The sequence below is a fragment of the Mustela putorius genome, unplaced genomic scaffold (assembly GCF_011764305.1).
Source record: "Mustela putorius furo isolate JIRA1106 unplaced genomic scaffold, ASM1176430v1.1 tig00000275_pilon_pilon_pilon, whole genome shotgun sequence".
In the NCBI taxonomy this organism is placed as follows: Eukaryota; Metazoa; Chordata; class Mammalia; order Carnivora; family Mustelidae; genus Mustela; species Mustela putorius.
The window spans coordinates 32937529-32961982 of record NW_025421341.1 but is presented as its reverse complement, the minus strand read 5'-3'; the positions used below and the strand labels follow the sequence as shown (position 1 = coordinate 32961982).

The window sequence follows — 24454 nt, the reverse complement described above, 5'->3', positions numbered from 1 at the left end:
CTAAAGATACAAATGTAGTGATCCGAAGGGGCACATGCACCCCAATGTTTATAGCAGCAATGCCCACAATAGCCAAACTGTGCAAAGAGCCTAGATGTCCATCAACAGATGAATGGATAAAGAAGATGTGGTACACATATACCACGGAATACTATGCAGCCATCCAAAAACCCGAAATCTTGTCATTTACGACATAAATGGAACTGGAGGGTATGATGCTGAGCGAAATAAGTCAATCAGAGAAAGACAATTATCATATGATCTCTCTGATATGAGGAATTTGAAAAGCAGGCCAGGGGGGTTCGGCAGGGGAGGAAAAAAAAATGAAACGAGATGGGACTGGGGAGGGAGACAAACCGTAAGAGACTCTTAATCTCAAGAAACAAAATGAAGATTGCTGGGGGGTAGGGAGGGAGAGAGAGGGTGGCTGCATTACGGACACTGGGGAGGGTATGTGATTTGGTGAGTGCTGTAAATTGTGTAAGGCTGATGATTCACAGACCTATACCCCTGAGGCAAATAATATATGTTAATAAAAATATATTATGGTTCAAGAAGGTCAAATGTCTGCAGTTATTTTAAAAGTAATATGTATGGGGCACCTGGGTGGCTCAGTTGGTTAAAGCCTCTGCCTTCGGCTCAGGTCATGATCCCAGGGTCCTGGGATCGAGCCCGAGCAGAGAGCCCGCTCCTCCTCTCTCTGTGCCTGGCTCTCTGCCTACTTGTGAGCTCTGTCTGTCAACTAAATAAATAAAATCTTAAAAAAAAAAAAAAAAGTAATATGTAACATCTAAAAGGGAAGAAATGGTAAAATGGAGCACATTCTAAAAAAGTAAATGACAGTGCATCAGAGAACATTTACTGTTCTTAAGAGATAGGACAGAAACTTTACAAATATTAAAGGTAATGAGAAAATTTGAGAATAAAAATGTTCTATGAGAGTTGCTTAGGAAAACAGTATTCTGATGGAAAGGCATGTTGTAGAAAGCATTGGTCTATAATGACATCTGTTTTGAATTTCAGTTGTACCATTTAGTCCTATGACAATGAGAAATTTTATTAACTATTTTGGAATTCAATTTCCTTCTTCTTCTTCTTCTTTTTTTTTTTTTTTCAATTTCCTTCTTTTTTTTTTTTTAATTTCCTTCTTTTTTAAAAAAAATATTTCTAAGCGTCTTCCACCTTTAAAAATTCTCAGTCGCAGGAAACAGCACTAATCTAAAATTTTGAGAATTTGGTTTCAATTGCAATTCCTAAGTTGATTACATTTAATTTTTTTCATCTAGAAATCTATAACTTTCAGACAAAATCATCCCTAAAGTCCAGTTTCTTCTACTTATAAAGAGTCATATTATGAAAAACAGAACTCAGAATGGTCCCTTAGAAATAGCAAGCATATAAACCACTCATTAGCTGGATCTCACTAGTCTAGGTAGTAAAAAAAAAAAAAAATCTAAGCAAAGCCTTTAGATTTTTAAGCAGCTCATGGGAGACATCTGCTGCCAAAACTGGGAATTCAGGAAACGCAAAAGCAGAATTGAATGTTAATTGGAGAACAAAGCGCTGTCAGGTTAAAAAGGGAAGAAAAAGTTTAAAAAAAACTCAGCTTCCTCTGTAGCAGAATATATACATCATGCCACTGATATATAGGATATGAAATATAAAATCACCAAGAGGAATTAGTAACTGGCAATATAGAAGCAAAACAAAGGAAGAGACCATCATGAGTAGGACTGTTTACACAAACCAACAGTTACTAAAGGTACCCCTAGAGAAATATACTTTCCAGATCAAGATTATCTAGTTCTCTGGTAAGAATTAAAACAAAAAACCCTCTCTGGATAGCGATAAAACTCCACACCCCTGCCAACAGCACTCCCATCCTTGGATCTAAACTCCAGAGCAAAATCAGTGAAAGACTAGGGTCACAGTTTGGCTAAAATAATACACCAAAAAATGGACAGGGAGAAAACAGAACTATCCAACTTCTACTTTTACTTACTCCCCCGCCCCTTAGGAGAATGATATTTGGACCAGAAAGGTAAAAAGTAATGTTGTAAAGCTTGATCAAAATGAAAAACAGGGGGTGCCTGGGTGGCTCAGTGGGTTAAGCCGCTGCCTTCAGCTCAGGTCATGATCTCAGGGTCCTGGGATCGAGTCCCGCATCGGGCTCTCTAATCAGCAGGGAGCCTGCTTCCTCCTCTCTCTCTCTCTGCCTGCCTCTCTGCCTACTTGTGATCTCTCTCTGTCAAATATATAAATAAAATATTAAAAAAAAAAAAGAAAATAAAAGAAAAACAGGTTGGGGCACCCAGGTGGCAGTTGGTTAAGCTGCCGACTCTTAGTTTTGGCTCAGGCTGTGATCTCAGGGTCATGAGATCAAGCCCTGCATCAGGCTCTCCCCACCCCACCACAGGCTCTGCTTCAGATTCTCTGTCTTTGCCCCTCCTGCTTGTGCTTTCTCTCTCTCTCAAATAAAGAAATACAATTTTTTAAAAAAATGTATAACAGGTACAAAGACTGGCTGGCTTAAATGAGTTCAGCTCTGTAAACTAAATGAATCACCTCCCTGAAAGAGAACTTGTGGTTGTCGTTATGGAACTACTGCTGACAAATCTGAGAAAAAAGAGAGAATGGCAAAGGTACAAAAAGACTACAAGTGGCTAAATAGTCTATGCTCAAAAACAGTAAGAGGGGGGTACCTGGGTGGCTCAGTGGGTCAAGCCACTGCCTTCGGCTTGGGTCATGATCTCAGGGTCCTGGGATCGAGCCCCACGTCGGGCTCTCTGCCCAGCAGGAAGTCCGCGTCCCCCCTCTCTCTCTGCCTGCCTCTCTGCCTGCTTGTGATCTCTATCTCTCTGTGTCAAATAAATAAATAAAATCTTAAAAACAAACAAACAAACAAAACAAAACAGTAAGAGGACTCAAGAAACTAAGTGTGGAGTCTATTGCAGATCTTTTAAAAAAATGTGCAACAGCTTAAGGAACATAGGTTTTGTCATACCTTAGAAAAAGAATCAATGATATGATACTTCTATGGATTACAAAAACAATAATAACCAACTAATCACTTATCTTATTTTAGAGGTATCAGACTAGTAGATCTGTGTAAATACTGTCTTTAGAATTAGTGAAGGCTCTTTAGTGTCTTTGTGAACAAGATGAACAAATGAGGTTTAGAGAACAACACAATGAAGGAGCCAATTGGCATGTGGCTGAACAGCCTTATTCAACAAAACCGGTGTAAGGAGAAACCTGATTACCATATCATATAGGTCTGTACTTCACTGTTTTATTCAAAATTTTTATCCACAGAAGAATAAAATATCTTACAGCCTATCTGGTAACTTCTTGATAAATGGAGTAACTTCCTATCTAAGATGTTACGAAGAAGTTCCTGTAGCCAGTTCACAATGGATGTTCAATCTTTGTTGGACTGTATTATGACCTTTAAACAAAGTCCACTCCCAGGAATGTGGGAGACAATCTACCCCAGAGATTAAAAGGACATGAGTGAGACTCATCTAACATGTACTTTGGGAACTTATTTTTTTGTATAATTCCATCACAAATGAGCTACAATAAGCAGTGTCCAAATAGAGCTAAAAGAAGTACTTTTAATTTGCCTTTGCTAGATTTTAATATAAAGTATCTTAACCAGAAGAAACAATGGTACTTAAGATTGGAGATAAGCAGACAGTAAGAGCTGCAAGAAGTACTACTGCATCTGCCACCACTATTAGAGTTACCACTACTGTCATACGCTTAAATAACACTTAGTGCCAGAGGCTGTTCTAAGGGCTTTAGGTATTAATTCAGTTACTCATTCAAAAACACACTTCTTTTTTTTCCCCCAAGATTTATTTACTTGAGAGAGAGAGAAGAGAAAGAGCACAAGCAGGGGGAAGGGTAGTAGAAGAGGGAGAAGAGGGAGAAGCAGACGCCCTGCTAAGCAGGGAGCCCTACTCAATCCCAGGCACCCCCAAAACATACTTCTTAAATAGGTACTGTTGTTACACCCATTTTACAGATGAGAAATTGGAGGCTCAAAAAGGCTAACAAGCCCAAAGTCACTCAGCTTGAAGTGGCAGAGCCAGGATTCAATCAGAGCAAACTGGTTTCAGAGTACGTCCTCTTAATCACAACTATCCTGGGCCAAGGGGATCTCCAAATCGCAAGTCCAAAATTGTTTTCTTAAATCTGCAAAACTTTCACCCTTCTGCATTGAAACAAAGCTTATTACCTCTTATTCTCATTAAAGAGCTTCAAGAACTCTACAACCCTATGTTAGATACAAAATCCATTTGAATTACCAATGTGTATGGAAAGAGGAGTACTAAACATGCTATTTGGATTTAAAAATTTAAGCAAACACAGGGAATGTTATGAAACAGACAAACAAAAAAACCCAACCCAGAAATAACAGTTATTTCACTACTTTTCAAATAGGTTCTTGGACTCTCAAGACACACTTGCTTCTTTTTCAGATCAATAATACTAATCTTATTGTTAAATGGTCTTCACTCTAAACCTAGATATATCCCTCAGATATTTAGTTTCTGTTTAGTTACTATTAAAAAAAAAAAAAAAAAGGACTATAAAGGGAACCAGAAGTTAGAAATTATTACCTGAACAGAATGAACCCAAGTGATTCTACCGCTGCCCTCCGGACATCATCATTGACATCACTTACCTAGGAAAAATTTTAAAGGATGATTACATTATACCGTGCATTCCATTACTAGAATTAACTTATATGAGAGGCTCATATCATTCAAATGTAAATCAGACCTCATTAACATTAGAATGTCTTCCCTCAACTTGGGAAAAACTCATCTGAAATACCCTATTTCAGGACGTGGAAGCCCTTTAAGCTTGGTGAAGTTTAAGAACCAGGGCTACTTCTAAAGATTATTTCAGCTGCACTCTGCCTTTTGCAGGCTACACTGAAAATCTAACCATTCCTTCAGTGTTGTTTTAAAAAAAAAAAGTATGTTCTAAATTCAAGCAAAACACAAACATCCACCATTTACAACATACCACATGCTGTACTGATAAAAAACTAAATTAATAATAAATACTATGAGAGGTGTATATCTCCGGGAAGAAGATAGTAATAGTTCTAAACCTTTTCTGCATGGGAAGATGACCTGAGATTTACCTTCTCCTGGAACCCAGATGGTAGAAACCTACTAAGTTAAGACATATGTACAGTGTCCGTTTCATTACCAGGCAATACTATTGTTCATAAACTCTACTTGGGTTGGGAGGACTAGGAATGGGAAAAGCCTGTTGGAAAACATGGGCATTGGCTTTCCTGTGCAAGGTAGCTCTTGTAATAGGGTATGTTCCATAGAGATACCTGGAAGCTAAATTCATAGGCTATAAAAAGAAGTGGTTTTTATTGTTCATTAGGTTTCCCTCTCCTAGGGTAGCTGCACATACTCATGTGGTCATGTCCCTTAGAAATGAGGATGCCCTTTGGAGCTGGTTTTCAGAAGTTGCCCCTGAATGATATTAAGGACTTCTATTTGTACTGACATACTGTTTTTCTGTTCTATACTTGGTGCTTAGGTTATAGCTGATTTTGTGCAGTGAGTGAGAATCTGAACCTGACATCACTCATGCTAGTCATGCAGTGTGGGTGCTGCAGAAGCCCAGACATTTACTGTCCATCTGCAAACTGTCCTTTCTACCTCTACTCGAGGAAGAGTACTTACAGCAACGTGGAGCAGGCGTCGAATAGCTTTGTTGTTACCCGAGCCACAGTAAGCCATGGCTACAGTGTACATTCCAGATCGTCGAAGAATTGGGTCCTAAGAAGAATAATCTATATCAATCAACAAATTGTCATTTCAAACAGTGACTTCTACAGTCTAACTGGCACAGCTACATCCACCAGGAGAGTTGGTTTTAGGCAAGAAATGAGAAGAATGATTTTGGGGTTGGTAATTTTCTAAATGAATGTGGAAATACAAACTCTTAAATACAGGAGGAATTAACTCCTTTTAATTCACAACTCTATGCATGTGCCTGTACTGCCTTACACTGACTAGAAGTATCAACTCAAGTCCAATACCAACACTAACTACCTTCTCATATTCAGCTTCCATTTATTAAACAAGTAACAAAGAAGCTTGCTTCTAATTCTACATTGTAACTTGCTTACTTCATTCTTGAGGGCTGAGGGGAGCAGATATGGCATCTGAGAGCTGAGCAAAATAATGAGCAGTTTTGTCACTTAACTTTTAACAGTGACTCTTTTCACCAAACTATAGCGGACAGCATTAGCTACCACTGACTACCCACCACACACAATACCACTATCCAAATAAAATAAAACAAAAAGCAATGAAAAAAACTCACCCAGATAAATAAGTATCGAGACTGGCACTGGTTTTTGATGAAAAAACGAGGTAAACTTTATATCTTATTAAAGGGTTATTAAGTAATTCCAAAAATATTATTTCTAAAAGCAATCAACTTGTAAATTTCTAAAGAACTTCTTTGGATCTGCTTATCTGAAAATTACTGATCTGAAGTCTTAATTTAAAATTCTCAAATTAGTCCTATTAACTTGTTCTAATCAGTGCTCTCCTTTCCTACGTTCCATTAGACTTTATATATATTACATGGAGTATTATCAACACGTATAGCTAGGTGTTCTGATGGGAACAGAGATAATTTCTAATGAGAGTGCTTCTCTAAATGCTGGTGATAAACAGGGTGTGATGAACTACAGGGAGAAAAGGATAAACAATGTATCATCTCACCTTATCCCGGCACAGAGATTCAATGAGAGCATCAGCTTCCTCCATCCTCCCATACATTACTAATGCTATGCCAACTGCAAGACCACGCAGAATCTTCTCATGTTGAGTTTCCTGTGCATAACCGACCATGTCCTCAATAGCCTGGGCATTTTTAGAGCCCAACATAACCAAACCTAGGGCCAGGCCAGCTGCTTCACCTAGTGAGTAAAAAGTAAACATTAAAAAATAAAAATTATGTATCTAAAATCAATGAAAGATAGCTTACTGGAAGCGGCACTTATTATCATCACATATCAAAACAGCCATTAATTCTGGTAGCATTTTTTTCAAACCATTTGATAAAAAGCACATCCACATATTTATAGCTATGTTCCTTTTAAATCTTGATAGATTACCTCATCGAATCCTACAACGATTTCAAAGGAAACATAATGACATTATTCTACGTTACCACCATGCAGTATAGATAGCTCTGAGACTCAAGTATCAAATAGGTCACTCTAATAAATTTCTATTTGCAAAAGTCAGTTATATAGACAGATACACAGGATATGTCATTTAAAAAATCTATGTATCACAAAGCCTATTTTTATGAATTTGACAAACAGGGCAAAATCCACTCCCTTCTACAAGTAATCTATTAGATTTTTAAGAGGCTACAAAATATAAATAGAAAATAAATAAAGTTATATTAGTTAATCCTAGTTTCTTGCTCTGGAAAGAATCACTTACCTGTCACAGCATCATCTTGATAAAGGTTTGTTTTTAGCAAATCATACACATCCTGGCGCGCAGTCCCCATGGCAGCCAAACCAAGGCCCAGACTGCCACCATGTCGAACAATCTAGGGAAAAAGCATGGGCTCTGTTGATTCAGAACACTGTACTTAAAAGTCCAAGCTTTTATTCTGATTTAAAAATATATTGATATTAAACACGCAGAGCAGCTGACCTAGTAAGAATGAGCAAAGTATTTGTGAACCAGCTAGCCAGTGGTAACCTCGGCAATTTCAGTTTCAAAAGAATGATGCTTGCTGATACAAAATAATAAGTTGAGAAATGAATGAAAGTACGAAAGTGGAGGGAGAAGGTACAGCTCTCTTTCAGTAAGTTTACATGAGAAGGGGAGAAATATGATAACTAAGAGGGAGAAGCAAGGGTCAAAGAAAGATATTTTTTAGGACAGGTGAGACCTGAATATACTTACGGGCTGAGGAGAAGGAGCCTGAAGAGAGGAGAAAAGGTTATCTAACAGACCATCATTGTAAGGAAGTGGGAAAAAATGGGGTCAAGGGCAAAAGTAGGTCTTTATTTCAAGAGGGACACTTTAGCAGTCATGTGTCATTTTTGAGTGCACAGTCTCCATTTATAGGTAACAGTACCCCAATCTTGCTCGGAAAATACTCCTCTCCCATTGGTTAGTCTTGGTGGGATTGCCATTTAATAAGCACCCACCTTCCCCTACCCAAACTGTGGGATTGTGATCCAAAACAGACTACTCAGATGCTCTTTCACTAAAATTTTAATCTTTCCTTAGTGAAGTGACCCAAAACCATTTCAAGTTCATTCATCCTGACAGTAGGGCCCTAGAGAGATGATTCATTAGTTCCTGTTATCTAGATCCCTAAAACTGTCCTGGCTCTTAACTTTTGCAAGAATTGGTTTATCTGCTCTTCCTTTAATTATATAAGCTACTTTTGATAAACTCCTTGTTTGAAGTTAATCAGTGGAAGTTTCTATTGCTGGCAACCACAGGAGCTTTGTCTGATAAGAACAGCTGTACCTGAGACCAGAGGAAATAAGGCAAGATATAAATAAATGTACATAGTATTTGTGGATGAGGAGCTTATTAGGTAAGACAGATGATCCTACTGGCCTCAATCTTTTCACTGAAATCAAAGGGCGAAGTTGTCTGGCTTACTTACCTACTCTCCTAATAGCCTTCTAATGAAGAGTCTACTCTAACATAAAAGCTAAAGTCTAAAATCAGAATTCTATTTCAAGGTTCTGTAAAGTAAGAACAAGTTGCTTAGTAAGTTTTTTTCCCAAAGAATTACATTTAAAAAATATAAAATAGCAAATAATAAAGAATTCTGGTTCCTGAGAGAGTTATGCACTTCACTGGGACTTAGTTTCCTATAAAATAACAAAATTAGACTAAATGATTACCATGGTCACTTACAGTTATAATATTCCAAGACTCTTAAATGTGGAAATACAATACCTATTTTACAAATATATGGTACTTTATTCTGTTTGTCACATACAAGGTTTAAAGGACTGAGAAGCACAATTTTAGTTTAGAGAGAAAGAAAGACAATAACCTTAAAAAAAATAATTCCTTAAGAATAGTTCTATTTTTGGAATTTCAAAATCCTACAAAATTTCTATTCACCAAAATATTTTGGCAAGTATGTTTTCCTGGGCTCTTAAGTAACAGAAATTAGTTTTTCAATCAAATACTTACATCATTGCTGGCATTCTTAAGCTGGTTAAGCAGATAGTCAATTATATCACCACCATGATTGGCATGAATGAGACCTAATGCATAGAGACCTCCACCTTCCTGATAGGCTGATCCTGGAGAGGTGTCCTTCGGAAGATAGGTTGCCATTAACTGTAATGCTTCTTTCTCATGACCCTGTAAATTTGAACCAAAACAAAAGTGTAAGAGAAAGTGAGAGTAAAAAATATGTATTTTCTATGACTATTGTCTTCTTTCTAGAAAATTCACTTTCTAAAAGAGGAGGAAATGGGTGTCTCCTCTAGATAACTTTGTAACTCAAATAAGAGGAGAGTTTTAAAAGACCCAATCACATCTTTGTTAGAAACAAGTGCTTTAATTTTTCCCTTCCTTTTATAACATTTCTCCAAATTAACCTTAGTCTATACAAATAACTTATTTCAATTCATACTTTGAGAAATGTCATCTTCATAGGAAAAGGATTTCCACCTTCTACTAAAAACAAACACATAGGGGGATGCCTGGGTGGCTCAGTCCGTTAAGCATCTGCCTTCAGCTCAGATCATGATCCAGGGACCTGGGATCAAGTTCTACATCAGGCTCTCTGCTCAGCAGGGAGCCTGCTACTCCCTCTGTCTGCTATTTCCCCTGCTTCTGTGTGCTCTCTCTCTGATAAATAAATAAACAAAATATTTTTAAAAAATAAAAACTAAAAACAAAACATAGGTATTTTAATTTATTTACTTTATTCTTTCCTATAAGAGGACTAATCCAATTTAACAAAATGTACTTATGAATGATTTACAGTAAACTTTTATTTTTTTGACTCCAGAAATACTGCTTCTGTTATACTGATCAGTATATATTACCTTATGAATTACACCCAGACTGGCTGTCGCTGTAAATTTTGCCCAGTTAGTGGCCCTGGCCAACCATTCCAAGTTATCTCTGTAAGAAAAGAAAATTCAGCAATACTATTGAAATGAATTCCATAAAGCTTTTTTTATAACACTAAAGTCAAAGCATTAAAATTTTACCTTGATATTATAAATCATTTTACTTCATGGAGCTCAAGTTACTGCGGATTCTATTTTACCTCCTAAGTTCTTAGTATTCTGGACTTTAAAAAAATGCATGATTTGTAATTTCATTATGAACAAAAGCAGAATTATATTAATATATTTCATGCAAAAGCCTATAACTTAAGCTCACTAATAAAGGTAACTGATTTTAACTTAAAACAAGCAGACATACACAATAAAAAATGTATAGGGGAGCCTGGATGGCTCAGTCAGTTGAGTGTCCGACTCCTGATTTTGTCCCAGGTCATGATCTCAGGGTTGTGGGACTGAGCCCTGCACTGGGCTCTGTGCTCAACAGGGAGTCTGTTAGGTATTCCCTTTCTCTCCCCATCTCCTCTTGCCCCACTTGTGCACATGGCACGCGTACTCTCTCTCTTTAAAATAGTAAGTAAATACATCTCTGGAAAAAAAAATGTATAAAATAACAAAAATAGAATTTAAAATTCAGGACAGGGGTGCCTGGGTGGCTCAGTGGGTTAAAGCCTCTGTCTTCAGCTCCCAGTCATGATCCCAGGGTTCTGGGATCGAGCCCCACATCGGCCTCTCTGATCAGTGGGAAGCCTGCTTCCCCCTCTCTTTTTCTGCCTGCCTCTCTGCCTACTTGTGATCTCTGTCAGTCAAATAAATAAATAAAATCTTAAATAAATAAATAAATAAATAAAATAAAATTCAGGACAAGTAGGCAAGGGAAGCTCTGCACATCCATGTAACAATGTCAACAGAGTCTCTATTAAAGATGAGTGTAAACCAAAGTGGAAACCTTCCAGTATATTTACCTAAGAAACTGGTCACTGGTAGTCCCACAGTGCATAAAAGAGTTTGCTATAACGGTTGCTGTATGACACACAGAATTCCGTACTGCATCCTACAAAAACAAATAGGTTTTTATCATGACAAAGTATTTATATATATGCAAAGTTGCATGGAGACATATAACCAGAGACCCTGTTTTGTGAAGAAAATATTAATAAACTGAACTGATATTTAAACCATGAATCTTGGATGTTTCTAAATAAAGATTAAATAGGTAGTTTATAAAAACAATCAAGTCAGAGTCTTATCTGTGGTCTTAACTTAAGATCAGTATATTTTAGGCAGAAATTTAGGTAGTAGATTTTCTGTTTTTGAATAGTTTAATTTGCCATTTCTCTTCAGCATCTTTTCTATAGGTCTCCAAGGTATTAGGGTAACCTGAAGAGCAGTGCCCCACCTCTCCTCGCTCTGCACTTCTGGCAGTCACCAAAATGATTTTATTTTTAATAAAACTATATTATAAAACTATAACAAATAATTGTTAGAAAAACACATTGTACAATTCTGTGTCCATTTGCCATTTGTAATTATTAGAAGTTTGAGAAGTATGATTTCATGTTTTATGCAAACACCGACGTAATGAAATAATATACAGCTACAAATAATACACAGCTACAAAAGAAAAGGGTACTGGGTAGTTAAGGTAGAAGGCAGGAAAATGAAGATTTTTCATACTATAAATCTTTTCATATTAAAACATTTTTTGAACCAGATAAACATATTACTTGGTCAAAGATTAAAATTAATATTAGTAATTGTTAGGATCAATATCTCAAAAAAGGTTATAAAAATATCAAGGTAAGAACCTCTGCACTCAAGGAATTTGCAGTTCAATGGGAAAAAAGACACATAAACAAACTATATTAATGTTCTGACCGTGCCATCTGTCCAAGTGCTACATATATGTATTTAAATAAAAAGGCAGCTAAAAATATGAAAATAAAACAAACACCACTAAACTTCCCAAGGAAGGTGAACACAAAAACAGGAGCTCAATAGATATTAATTCCCTCTCTTCTCAACAAATTCAAGGGTTTCTCCCTTCGTTGTATTTTTTAAAAGTTATTTTCTTGATCAAAATAAAATGCAACAAAGTATTCAATAAGAAATAAGTAATTAGGGGGCGCCTGGGTGGCTCAGCGGGTTAGAGCCTCTGCCTTCGGCTCAGGTCATGATCCCAGGGTCCTGGGATCGAGCCCCGCATCGGGTTCTCTGCTGAGCAGGGAGCTTGCTTCCCTTCCTCTCTCTCTGCGTGTGCCCCTCTTGCCTACTTGTGATCTCTATCAAATAAATAAATAAAATCTTAACTAAAAAAAAGGAAAGAAGTAATTAGGGGTGCCTGGGGTGGCTCAATGGGTTAAGCCTCTGCCTTTGACTCAGGTCATGATCCCAGGGTCCTGGGATCGAGCCCCAAATTGGGCTCTCTGCTCAGCAGGGAGCTTGCTTCCCTTCCTCTCTCTCTGTGTGTGCCTCTCTGCCTACTTGTGATCTCTGTCTATCAAATAAATAAATAAAATTAAAAAAAAAAAAAAAGAAAGAAAGAAGTAATTAGGGGCGCCTGGGTGGCTCAATGGGTTAACCCTCTGCCTTTGGCTCACGTCATGATCTCAGGGTCATGGGACTGAGCCCCACCCGTCAGGCTCTCTGCTCAGTACCCTCTCTCTTTGCTGCCTCTCTGTCTACTTGTGATCCTTCTATCTCTGTGTCAAATAAAAAACTAAAATATAAAACAAAAAAAGAAAACTTAAAAAAATTGATCACATTTTAAAAAAAATAAGTAATTTAAAAAATTGTATTAATATTCAACAAAGAAATAAATACAAGAAGAAAGCTTCTATTATAGATGAATTTCCTACCTTTGTGTTTTTTAGAATCATGAGATCTGTGTTATTATTTCGTATTAAGAACTGTAGATGTAACTCAATAGCCATTTCACCACTTAAAATTTTAATCATTTTCAAAGTTTGGTCCTTGGGCTCTGGACTCTGCCAAAATAAATAAACAAACAAGAACGAAAATTCATATATTACTAAAATCCACTAAGCCAACTGTATTTTAACAGCCCTAGACCAGTGAAATTCACAGTCCATACACACACCAAAACTTATATTTTAATAGTAGTATCTAGAAAACTCATATATCATTTATTTGAGAGAAAGAATGATTTATTTCTTTAATAGCTATCACTGAGATATGATACCAGTTTGATGGAAGAATGCAATTCATTCTGAACAAGTTTCCAATATAAAACATTTTAATATTAAAAAAAAATCAAAATATAAAGTAACTGATTACTGATGATACACAAGAAAAACAAACTCATAGTTATACAGAACAAACTCATAGTTAAGACAAGAAACTCCCTACTACAAACTAGAAAATCAAAAGCATTTTTAATCAACACATATATATGATCTCATGAAATAACAAGCCATCCAAGTAAAGAATAGTTTACATACCTGATAATCAAAAATCAAAAGTCTTGTTAGAGGAACATTTATATCCACACCCCCTTGTTCCATTCACTATGAATATTAAAAACAACAAAGGCAACTAAAGTGCTCCCCCTACAGTAAGTTGACATTTATTTGTTAGAGGCCATACTTTTGTCTCACCCTGTGACAAGTAATTCAGTTATTCTAGACAGAGTTCAACCTTTTGTAAGCATCCAAGGATTTGATTTCTTCTAAGTTAAATGCTTTCCAGAGTCAGTCCAAAATTTTAGCTTTTTACAGAAGATCTATTTTTATTAAATGACTATAGTATTAAACTTAATATTAAATCCCTTTAAAGGCAAATATATAACACTTTAAAATAAAATATACTGTGGGAATATACATTAATGATAAACTCAACTTAAAAAAACATACTTACCACTTCTGGCGTCTTTCCTACAAGCACACTACCTGTCTTTTCTTCTGTTTCCATTGACTCACTGAAATAAAGAGAACCAAGAGGTACTAATCTGAAAAATTTTTTTGAATAGTGTGTATGGGTGACTTATCAAAATGAAGGTCTGACTCATGTTCAGATCAAATATTTTGCAAGGAAAAAATATTTAAGAATTTCCCTTAAGGAACACCCAAGATTCTATTAAGATGGAGGCAGTCTATAATTTAATTTCTTCCAAATAAATTCATAAAAATACACAAAGCAACTAACCAGGTTAGCATGGACAACAAATACAACAAAACTAGGTGAGAAAGCATCCCCCGCACTCCCAAAACACAGTCAGGTAGAGATACACTGTCACCAGCTACACCAGTTTGAAGTAAAGCAGGTGGGGCCTGAATAGCTCTTAAAACCAACACACCTTCTAAGTCAAAGCATGAAAATGCTGGGCACAGAATCCAAATTAATATGGCAGAAACAAAGGAAAAAGAAAGCCCAAATAAAAGGGAGAAAGTAAACAGACTTAAGAGATCTCAGATCATAAGTCACCATTTTGTTTAAAACTCTGTAACACAACAGAAGAGGAAGTTCTAGAGAGCAGTGAAATTAGAAAAACTATCCTAAATAAGCTTCTTTGCAAAAATTCAGGAAAACTAATTTCAGTAAACATAAGCTACACACAAGGATCAAAGCAAAATTCCATATGACATTAGAAAAGAAAAATTAGCCACCTGAGTGGCTTAGTTAAGTGTCTGACTTGATTTTTGGCTCAGGTCATGATCTCAGGGCTGTGAGATCAAGCCCCACGTTGGGCTCTGTGCTGAGTGTGGAGCCTGTTTAGGATTTTCTCTTTCCCTCTTCCTCTGCCCCTCCCTGCCCTCACAACCTTGCTCTTAGGAAAAAAAAAAGAGAGAGAGAGAGAGAAAGATCATTTCAAAAGAGGTAAAAAACATTAAGAAAATTATGTAAGATATAAAAGAATAAAACATGTCAGAATTAGGAAACTCAGAAATGAAATAAACTAGGGAAAAATTAGAAATGAAGAAAAAAATAATTTTAGAAGATTAATTCAGAGGGGCAAATAAACACAACATGAATAAAGGACAAGGCAAGAAAGAAAAATTTTAATTAACAAGGAATCAACCAAATGCTACTTCCCTAAGATCAGGAATAAAGGATGTTCACTCTAAGGTCTACCCAATTGGAAATCATAGCCAATGCAGAAAAACAAAGCAGGGGGAAAAAAACATGAAAGTTACAAAGGAAAAAGTAAAATTGTTTCTATTCAGATGATGTGATTCCTATGCAGAAAATTCTATAGGACGATCTATATTACTAGACCTAATTGATTTAAACAAGGTTACGGGACTCAACATTAATATAAAAAATCAATTGTATTTCTATATATTGGCCACAATTAGAAATTGAAATTTAACATACCACTTACAATACATCAAAAAATATACATAGGAATGAATTTAAGAAAAAAATGTACAAAATTTCTGAACTAAAATCTATAAAACGCTGCTGAGAAAAATTAAAAGAAAATCTAAATAAATGAAGAATACTATGCTTATAGATTATAAGACTTGTATTGTTAAGGATTTCAAATTGTTCCAAATTGAAAAGATTCAACACAATCCCAATTAGAATCCTCCCAGTCTTAAAGAAATGCAAGAGATCCAAAACAATCTTGGTGGTGAGGGGGAGAGAAGAGAGGTCAAAACTTTAGGTCTTCATTAACGTAATTTTAAGACTATAAACTTTAGTAATAAAAATATCATGGTACAGCTATAAGGAAAGATGAATAGGTAAATAGAAAAGAACAGAGCAATCTATCAACATATCACATGTCAAACGCTCAAAGGCAATTCAGTAGGGAAAGGATAGTCTTTTAAACAAATGGTAATGGAACTACTGTATATCTGCATATTTAAACAAACTCTACTACTTCACACCACATACAAAGGGTTAAGCTGAGTTCTACCACATACCTAAACATAAAACCTAGAACCATATAGCTTCTGGAAAAAAGTGTAGTAGAGTATCTTTATAACCATTAAGTTTGCAAAGAATTTCTTAGATTGGGATGCATAAAGGAAAATTAGATTATCAAAAAAAAAGCTTCCATTCATCAAAAAATACCACCAAGAAAAAGAAAAGATAAGCCAAAGACTGGGAGAAAATATTAACAATATAACAAACACAGGCGCCTGGGTGGCTCCATCGGTTAAGCATCTGCCTTCAGCTCAGGTCATGAGCTCAGGGTCCTGATCCAGCTTCACATCAGGGTCCCTGCTCAGCAGGGAGTCTGCTTCTTCCTCTGCTTCTTCCCCTGGTTTGTGCTCTCTCTCTCTCACTCCATCTCTCTCTCTCAAATAAATAAAAACTTTAAAAAATAATTTTATAGCAAAACATCACTTTTGTCACTGGAATGAATATTAAAGAAACTGGTAACACCTAATGTTGGCAAACAAATGCTAATATACTGCTGCTGGGAGGGTAAAATGGGCAACCACGTTGGAAAATAGTCTGGCAGATTCCTACCAAGTTAAACATATACCGTTTGACCCAGCTATTCTAATCCTATATATTTATCTAAGAAAAATGAAAACATCTGTCCACAAAAAGACTTGTACAGGAATGTTCCTAAGAGTCCTGTTCTGAAACAACCCAAATGTACATTAATATAATAATATAATAATGAGTAAACAAACTGTGGTATATTCATACAACAAAATGCTGCTCAATAATGAAACGGAATCAGTTACTGATTCACCCAAAAAACACAGATATTCATCATAAATGTGCTGAGCGAAAGAAGCAGAAACAAAAGAATACACACTATATGATTCATTTTTATAAAGTTCAAGAACTGGCAAAACTAATACATGTTGACAGAAATCAAACCAGTGGTTGCCTCAGGGGCACGGGTTGAACTCAAAGGCCAGAAAGGCAGTTTCTGGGACAATAATACAGGTAATGGTTATATGGGTGTTTAGACTGTCAGAACTCATTGAACTGTATTATGAGGATATGTGTATTCTTTAGTATTTAAAAGTATTTTTCCATTAAAAGAAAGAACTGAAGAGCTAAAAAGGATTAAAAGAAAGTGAGAAATAAAGAGGAGCAGAAGATGAGAAAAGAAAATCTAACTTACATATAATAATAGGGCCCCAAAAAGAAAATTAGAGGGAAGAAAACAAATACTAAAAACTAAAATTCAAGAAAACCTTACCGAGGGCAGGACTATTTCTGGTGTTTTTGAGGACAAGTTAGAAGGCCAGTGAAATCTGAAAGCAATAAGTAAGGAAGAAAGCAGCAAGAGATGAGTTGAGGGCTTTAGAGAGGACAGATCATGTATAACCTCGCAGGCCATGTTCAAGACTTAGAATTTTATATGAAATGTGTTTTGTAAAGTATTGCAGGTTGAGACAGTGATGACATTTAGGGTTCAGAAAAATAACTCTTCCCTGCTGTGTAAACAACTTTAAAAGGAAAAATGTGGCATAAAAGACACTTTCTTTTTTTTTTTTGAGGGAGAGAGAAAGGGAGAGAATCTTAAGCAGACTCCACACCCAGCATGGAACCCAATATGGGGCTCAACCTCAAGATTCTGAGATCATGACCTGAGCTGAAGTGAAGAGTCGGACACTTAACTGACTGAGCCACCCAGGAGTCCCATAACAAAGACACATTTAAATATTTTTAATAAGTAGCCTAAATATGTAAGGAAAAAAACCAGGAAAATAAAATCTAGTACTGTATTAGCTTAAGATAAATGTATATTAGTTTTAAAAGAAGCAGAAAAAGCTGGAAATGTTTCTTACTTTCCAAGTATCTAAAATCTAGCCCACCTAACCCATATGAGTTTTTTTTTTTTTTTTTAAGTAGGCTCCATACCTAGTGTGGGGCTTGAACCCATGACCCTGAGAGCAAGACCTGAGCATCTGATTAATATACTAAGTCACCCAAGTGACCCACACGTCTGAAATTTTTAATTTACGTGGTTAGGTAGCACATATGCAATTGGCCCTCCCTGTCAATCACTTCCATTTCTTTCTAGAAAGGTCCCTTTCTTTGGTATTCTTTAAGGTGCCCAGCAGAGTGCAAAACAGAGCAATAGCCTTATTAAGACTTTACAACCTAAGAAAACTAATTCTGAAATAAATTCTTAGACTATGTGGTCAATGAATATTCCACCTATTTGCAAAATGAGATAAAGATTTTTCAATTAATTCTGGTGCAGAAAAAGATACTTATACCTGTCTTTCTCTGATCCTGGAACAGTACCCGTATTGGTGGATCCAGGCACAGAAGCAATAGGGGTACCAACAGTTCGAAGATTCTGGATTACAGATGACAAAAACTGCTGGCTAGCACTTTCATACAAATCAAAACAAATCTGATAAGCCATCAGGAGGTTGTCTTCCTTTACCAGTTTTTCTAAGATATCACTCACAGCCTGAGGATCATCTAAGAAAATTAAGCACTGAAATGCAGATAAAGAACAATTACATAATAATTGAAAACTCTGTCTACAAAATACTTAACACACTGACAAACAGTTAATAATACAGGAAACGTTAAAATATAACCACAGGCAAACTGGGGAAGATGAACTGTTCTAGCACTCCATTTCTTTAAAAAAAATTAATTTAAAATTTTAATTCTAGTTCTAGCACTCTATTTCTGATCCTGGCACTAGACAGAGTTTTCCTGAAAATGGCATCTGATTGTACCTGGCAATTAGCAGTACTCAGTAACTGGTAGGTGAATGACTCTCAGCTTTTTCAAATCTTACCTGTATTTTATTATCAAGTGCTCCTTAATTTGAATTTTCTGCTTAACCATAAGTTACAGGGGTCATTCATTTATTTAACGGACATTGTATCATGCTGGGCCAGAATAAAAGGCACTAAAATGACCATTTGGACATATCTCTCTTCTTACTCTTATGATCTGTCACATGTTTTAATCAAACTATCCAATAAATTTAGGACTTTATTTTTTAAGAATTCAATTTAAATTTTGTTTCCTTAAAGTAGCAAATAGCTAATTTCAAAATGAACACATTAATTAAAGTGTTAATCAAATTAAGAATAGGAAATAATGGAAACAAAATAAATGACCAGTAATAGAGAATGGTTAAGTAAGGCAAAGTACATCCACTAAATGACTACTGTAGAGTCAACAAAAAGTTGGAGCAACAGTTTGTGAAGACTCAGAACATGGAAAAATACTAAGATTGGAAGGATGTATATAATCGATACTATTTGCCTCCAAAGAAAGGAACTTAGGAGTTAAAGTAAAAAAGTGGAAAGACTTCACTGTATACCCATTGGTTCTTTTCAAATTTTGAATCACAAGAATGTTCAAAAAAATGTATTTTAAAATGTGAAAGTTTTATAAAGCTTTAAAAGGACAATAAATAAAACAGCTAAAAAGAAATAAAATTGCCTCTGAGAAATAAAACTGATATACATAGGTAAGCAGAGGACTATGATTTTTCATGTGTTTTAAAATACAACAACAAAAAAAACGATTAAAAACTATTTAGAATATTTAGAAGCAAACAAAACTCTAAAGACTATAGAGATTAAAGTGAAAAGAAATACACTAAAATGTTAACTTTGGGTGAAATAAATGATTTTTCTTCCAGTCTTTCCTGTTTCAAACTTGCTTCAAAAAGCATTTAAAAAAGGATGCGTTACTCTAAATTTTAAAAATGTATAGAGAATGACTATAAAATAGCATGAGACTATATTACAGTGAAAAAGTAACAAAACCTGTGATACAATACTATGCTCTAAGCAGAATATAAAAATTTATACAGTATGGTAATTGTTAAAAAGCAAACTTCACTTCCAGTCAAAAAAATCCAATGCAGCCATTAAAATGTGCTAATAAATGAAAGAAAAAAACCTATGCATATCTTTGAGAAAAGGCCTGGGGAAAGGGAAAGATACACTTGGCATTTTCTGGACCATCTTAATTTTTAAAAATGTGCAAGCAAATTCATACATGAAAAGAGATAAAATATACCTAAATGTTTTGGTTCTGTTTGGGTAATAAAACCAAAGATCATTTTTACATCTGAAATTCACTTTAGAATGACACAACATACATACTGTTTTTACCTCTTCTACCTTTTATTTTTTCTTTTAACCTAGTTTCCAAAATTTCTTTAAATGGTTGCAATACTTTCAAATATAAAAAGAATACACAGAATGCATGAAAACATAGCAGTTTTTTAGTTTTGTAAGATTGCTTCTTACCAGTAAAAAAGAGTGTAAGTGTACACCTTAATTGTCACAAGCTGTTGTGAAGATCAACTGAGATACACGCATGATACCATTAGAGGTACACAATGTAACGTAATGCAATGTAATGCAAATATCACAGCCCAGCACTGCGGCATAAAATAGTGTGATAGGAAGTAAGATAACATCATGTAATATAAGTACCTGACAAACATTGATGAAATCGGGTTTTTCCAGGTTCATGTAGATTTTAACTAGAACCCTTAGTACCTTATTCCGAAATTGTTTATTCTGCATTAAAGACATGCAGAGCTTGAGGCTATAAGCTAGCATTCCTGGGACATCATTCTGAAAGATAGAATTTCAAGATACATCATTATCTGGTTACTGATGCATTGTGTTTATTTGGTAATCAAATTATTTTCATCTACATTCTTTAGTTATTTTAAGCAGTCAAACATTTATCTGCAATTTAAAAAAACAGAACTTAAAATTCAACATTTTAGATTAAAATCTTGAAGAAAATTACTTATTTTCCTGTTTTCATGAAAAAATGGGTTGAAAACAATATTTAATGATCATCCTGAATCCTTACTATGTCAAGACAGAACACTATAAAAGAGTGGTGCTGTTAATTATTAAAAAAAGATATATACAACTGTCTATATACCAAGTGGTTACATTTTTCATAAAACTGAAAACTGACTACTGAAGTCCTTCATCCTTCTGTCTCCAATCTTGCTAGTCCTCACGTCTTGCTGCCTTGCCTATACTTGAGAGCCAGGAACACCGCAGGATAGAACTATTCTCCAGCTCTGAGTGACTCAGGCTTCAGGTGCTGTCACATCTAGCGGGTGCTCTTCCTAAGGAGATTCTGACTCCAGATTATGTATATCTTGCAGTTCTCTGAAGCATCTTTAGTATCTGAGATAACGACCTATAAAAGTCCCTTCAACATAAACAAGCATATTGAAGAGCTATGGGAGTATTTCTCAAAAAGCAAGTTGTGACCCATTAATGAAATAAACTTTATGGGACCAGCATTTTTGATGAAATACAATTTTAAAATATCAGTTATATCAGAAGTAGTGAAAGTAGGTACTGTTTCATAAAACTTAAGTCATATCCACATGCTCTGGGATGCAAACTAAGATGGATTTCTTACTCTGCTTTGTTCTTTTTTTTTTTTTAAAGATTTTATTTATTTATTTGACAGAGAGAAATCACGAGTAGATGGAGAGGCAGGCAGAGAGAGAGAGAGAGGGAAGCAGCCTCCCTGCTGAGCAGAGAGCCTGATGTGGGACTCGATCCCAGTACCCTGAGATCATGACCTGAGCTGAAGGCAGCGACTTAACCCACTGAGCCACCCAGGCGCCCTGCTTTGTTCTTTTTTTTGAACACTGCGTATCTTTACTTTATATTTTTATTTGCTCATCTGCCTATTCCTCCAGTGGATTGTTCCATCTCAGAAGAAACTTTGTTGGTGTCATTTCCCACATCTCCAATACCTAGAACAATGTCTGACTGAGTAGACACCCAAAAGTATTTGTTAGTGAATGAAAACAAGTATTTTAATTCTATTCACTGGAACAAAGGGAGAGGCTACAATTGCCCAAAAAATGAAACCAAGTAAAACAAGGTTCAATTCTATCACATTAGGTCATTTACTCATTTAAATCTTGTCACTGCTGCTGAACACAGATATTAACTAACAAGTGACACAATTAATTAATCACCATACTGTTAAACCCTATGAAAAAACATAAGGCTCCAAGAGATTAACAGAAGATTTGGATCTAGTCTTTGTAGTAGGGGTAAAGAAGGATATCGGGCTGGGAATCAATGGATCTGTAAACCAGTGACTGTTAAGCTGAACTCTCAATCTTGAACAGGAATAAAGCAGATAAAGAAAAGAAAGGGTATTTCTGGCACAGGCAATACTTCTGGTAAGGGGAATGGAGCAGGGTACATCTAGGAACCGAGGCAAGGCTGCAGTGCAGAGAGCCAGCTCATGGAGACAGACAGGCGGCGAGGCAGACCAAGTGGGTGTGAAGCTCAAATGTCCATTTAACTCAGTCTTGCACCTTACTGACCATCTCCTTACACTGATTTACTACAACTATCATAATTATTAGAAAACACCCCAAACCAAGAATCTAGTCTGTAATTTTAGCCATAAAACTAAACTAAAACTAAACTAAAAATATAAAATAGCATTCTAACAGTTTATCAGTATAGGCTTCTTAAAAAGGGCAGGATAATTAAAACAACTTCCCCATGTACGACTACAAAGTAATGAATGTGGTAAGATAAAAGCAGGTACTTGATGACCACAAAAGACAGCCAAGGTTCATACATAAACATGAAAAGAAAATATCTGGCAAAAGAGCACTTTATTATTCCTAAGATTTTCTCTTCACTACCCATGGTTTTTAGTTTTAATGACTTGCCTTGCCAATTCCCCATCAATAACAATCTCTAAAATCACATCATCTACCTACCGACTCCAATATAGTCTTCTCAAAGACATCCAGTCTTCGTGTCTCCAGAGCAATACCAATAGCCTGCTTATACTTGTGATCGTCTAGACATCGCTGGAACATTTTATTTACAATGCCTTCCAATCTCTGGTCAATTGGCTTTTTTTCACCTTCAGGCAAATCTGCATTTTCCACACACTGCTTGGTGTAGTGATCAATGCATTTTGCTATGAGGAAAACAAAATAACGAATCATCTTATTAACAGGGCTAAACTACTAGAAAAGACAAATGCCTACATTTTTTAATCATAAAAATTTATGGGATAACTACAGAGTAATAAGCAAATTAAAAAAATTTTTAACTCTAGATGTTATACATTCAAATTAGTACTATTCCCTTCGTAACAATTATACTGGAGGGTTTACAAACTAATCCCAACAAGGCTGACAGTATTCAAAACATTTCTTTGTATTATATTTTGACCATTATATAACTCAACTGTACTGCTTATTAGACAGCGTTGGCTACAAATAGCTACTGTTTTCACTTTCAAAAACAAATACTTGCTATTACTGAGGATATTTAAAAAGACCTATTGTAAAAATTATCACAGAGCAATAAATTATTAGACTTCCTCAAATTAGTGAAACTAACTAATAGCTTAAGACAGTAGAGGCCTTGTCTAAATCATCTTCCTAAAATACTGGTGAATGACCTGAAATGTATCACAGATTCCAAAGGCAATTCCAAAGATTTCCAAAAACCTTTCCAGCAACTATAGCAAATCTGTTGAAATACTGTTGCAAAGTAAGGTAGGTGAAATCTATGCAATCCCCACTCGCAGCCCCCCACCCCCACTGACACTGCCAGTCTTAAAATTCACGCAGCGATATTATCTACATGCAGGCTTTGGCTTTCATATTACACAATGATTTGACTGAATGCAGCAGACAGGGCAACATACTGAAGGGGGCCAATAGGATAGTTGTTGAGAAATATTTAAGTTTGTTTACAATTCACACTACTTTACAATCACACTTTAAACTTATTAGGAATAACCAATAAAGGGAATTTCCCTAAGCCTTCTTCCACCCTCATAAGGAAGACAATTACCCAAGTGAATGACCTAAAATAGTTATACTCCCTATAACTCATTGACTTGTTACTGTCCCTTTCAAAAAGAAAGGGTACATGGACAAAATTAATTAGTCAAAACTACAGCCCTGGGGGGTGCCTGGGTGGTTCAGTGGGTTAAGCCGCTGCCTTTGGCTCAGGTCATGATCCCAGGGTCCTGGGATCGAGCCCCACGTCGGGCTCTCTGCTCAGCGGGGAGCCTGCTTCCTCCCCTCTCTCTCTGCCTGCCTCTCTGTCTGCTTGTGATCTCTGTCAAATAAATTTAAAAAAAAAAAAAAAAAAAAAACACTACAGCCCTGGGAAACAAATGATTTGAATTAGCATAAAGAATTACTGGTCCACTAGATGGCCCAAATTAAATGGATCTGTATTTTGGGAAAAACAGAATCCTTTTACAAAGTGGAATATATCACATTCAGAGGCCATCCAGACAGAACTATGAAAGTTTACATACAGTTAATAAGGACAAGGTGGCAGTCACAAGGCAGATCTTAAACAATCCAGGTTGCAGAAAATCTTTAGCAGGCCCTAATAGAACGTTTTAAACCAAACG

At 35.8% G+C, this 24454-nt stretch overlaps 1 protein-coding gene across 1 annotated transcript in view; it reads right to left on the bottom strand.

The window, feature by feature from the left end:
- PSMD1 (proteasome 26S subunit, non-ATPase 1) overlaps nucleotides 1–24454 on the bottom strand; it is a 92138-nt gene that overhangs the window by 59197 nt on the left and 8487 nt on the right. The window contains exons 5-16 of the mRNA XM_004773457.3: nucleotides 22788–22993; nucleotides 20491–20634; nucleotides 18289–18515; nucleotides 14006–14066; nucleotides 12988–13116; nucleotides 11095–11183; nucleotides 10106–10184; nucleotides 9240–9413; nucleotides 7506–7617; nucleotides 6774–6970; nucleotides 5721–5816; nucleotides 4629–4693 (exon numbers count right to left, since the gene is read on the bottom strand). Of these exons, the coding sequence (XP_004773514.1) occupies nucleotides 4629–4693; nucleotides 5721–5816; nucleotides 6774–6970; nucleotides 7506–7617; nucleotides 9240–9413; nucleotides 10106–10184; nucleotides 11095–11183; nucleotides 12988–13116; nucleotides 14006–14066; nucleotides 18289–18515; nucleotides 20491–20634; nucleotides 22788–22993 (1579 nt within the window). The remainder of the gene's footprint in view (nucleotides 1–4628; nucleotides 4694–5720; nucleotides 5817–6773; nucleotides 6971–7505; nucleotides 7618–9239; nucleotides 9414–10105; nucleotides 10185–11094; nucleotides 11184–12987; nucleotides 13117–14005; nucleotides 14067–18288; nucleotides 18516–20490; nucleotides 20635–22787; nucleotides 22994–24454) is intronic.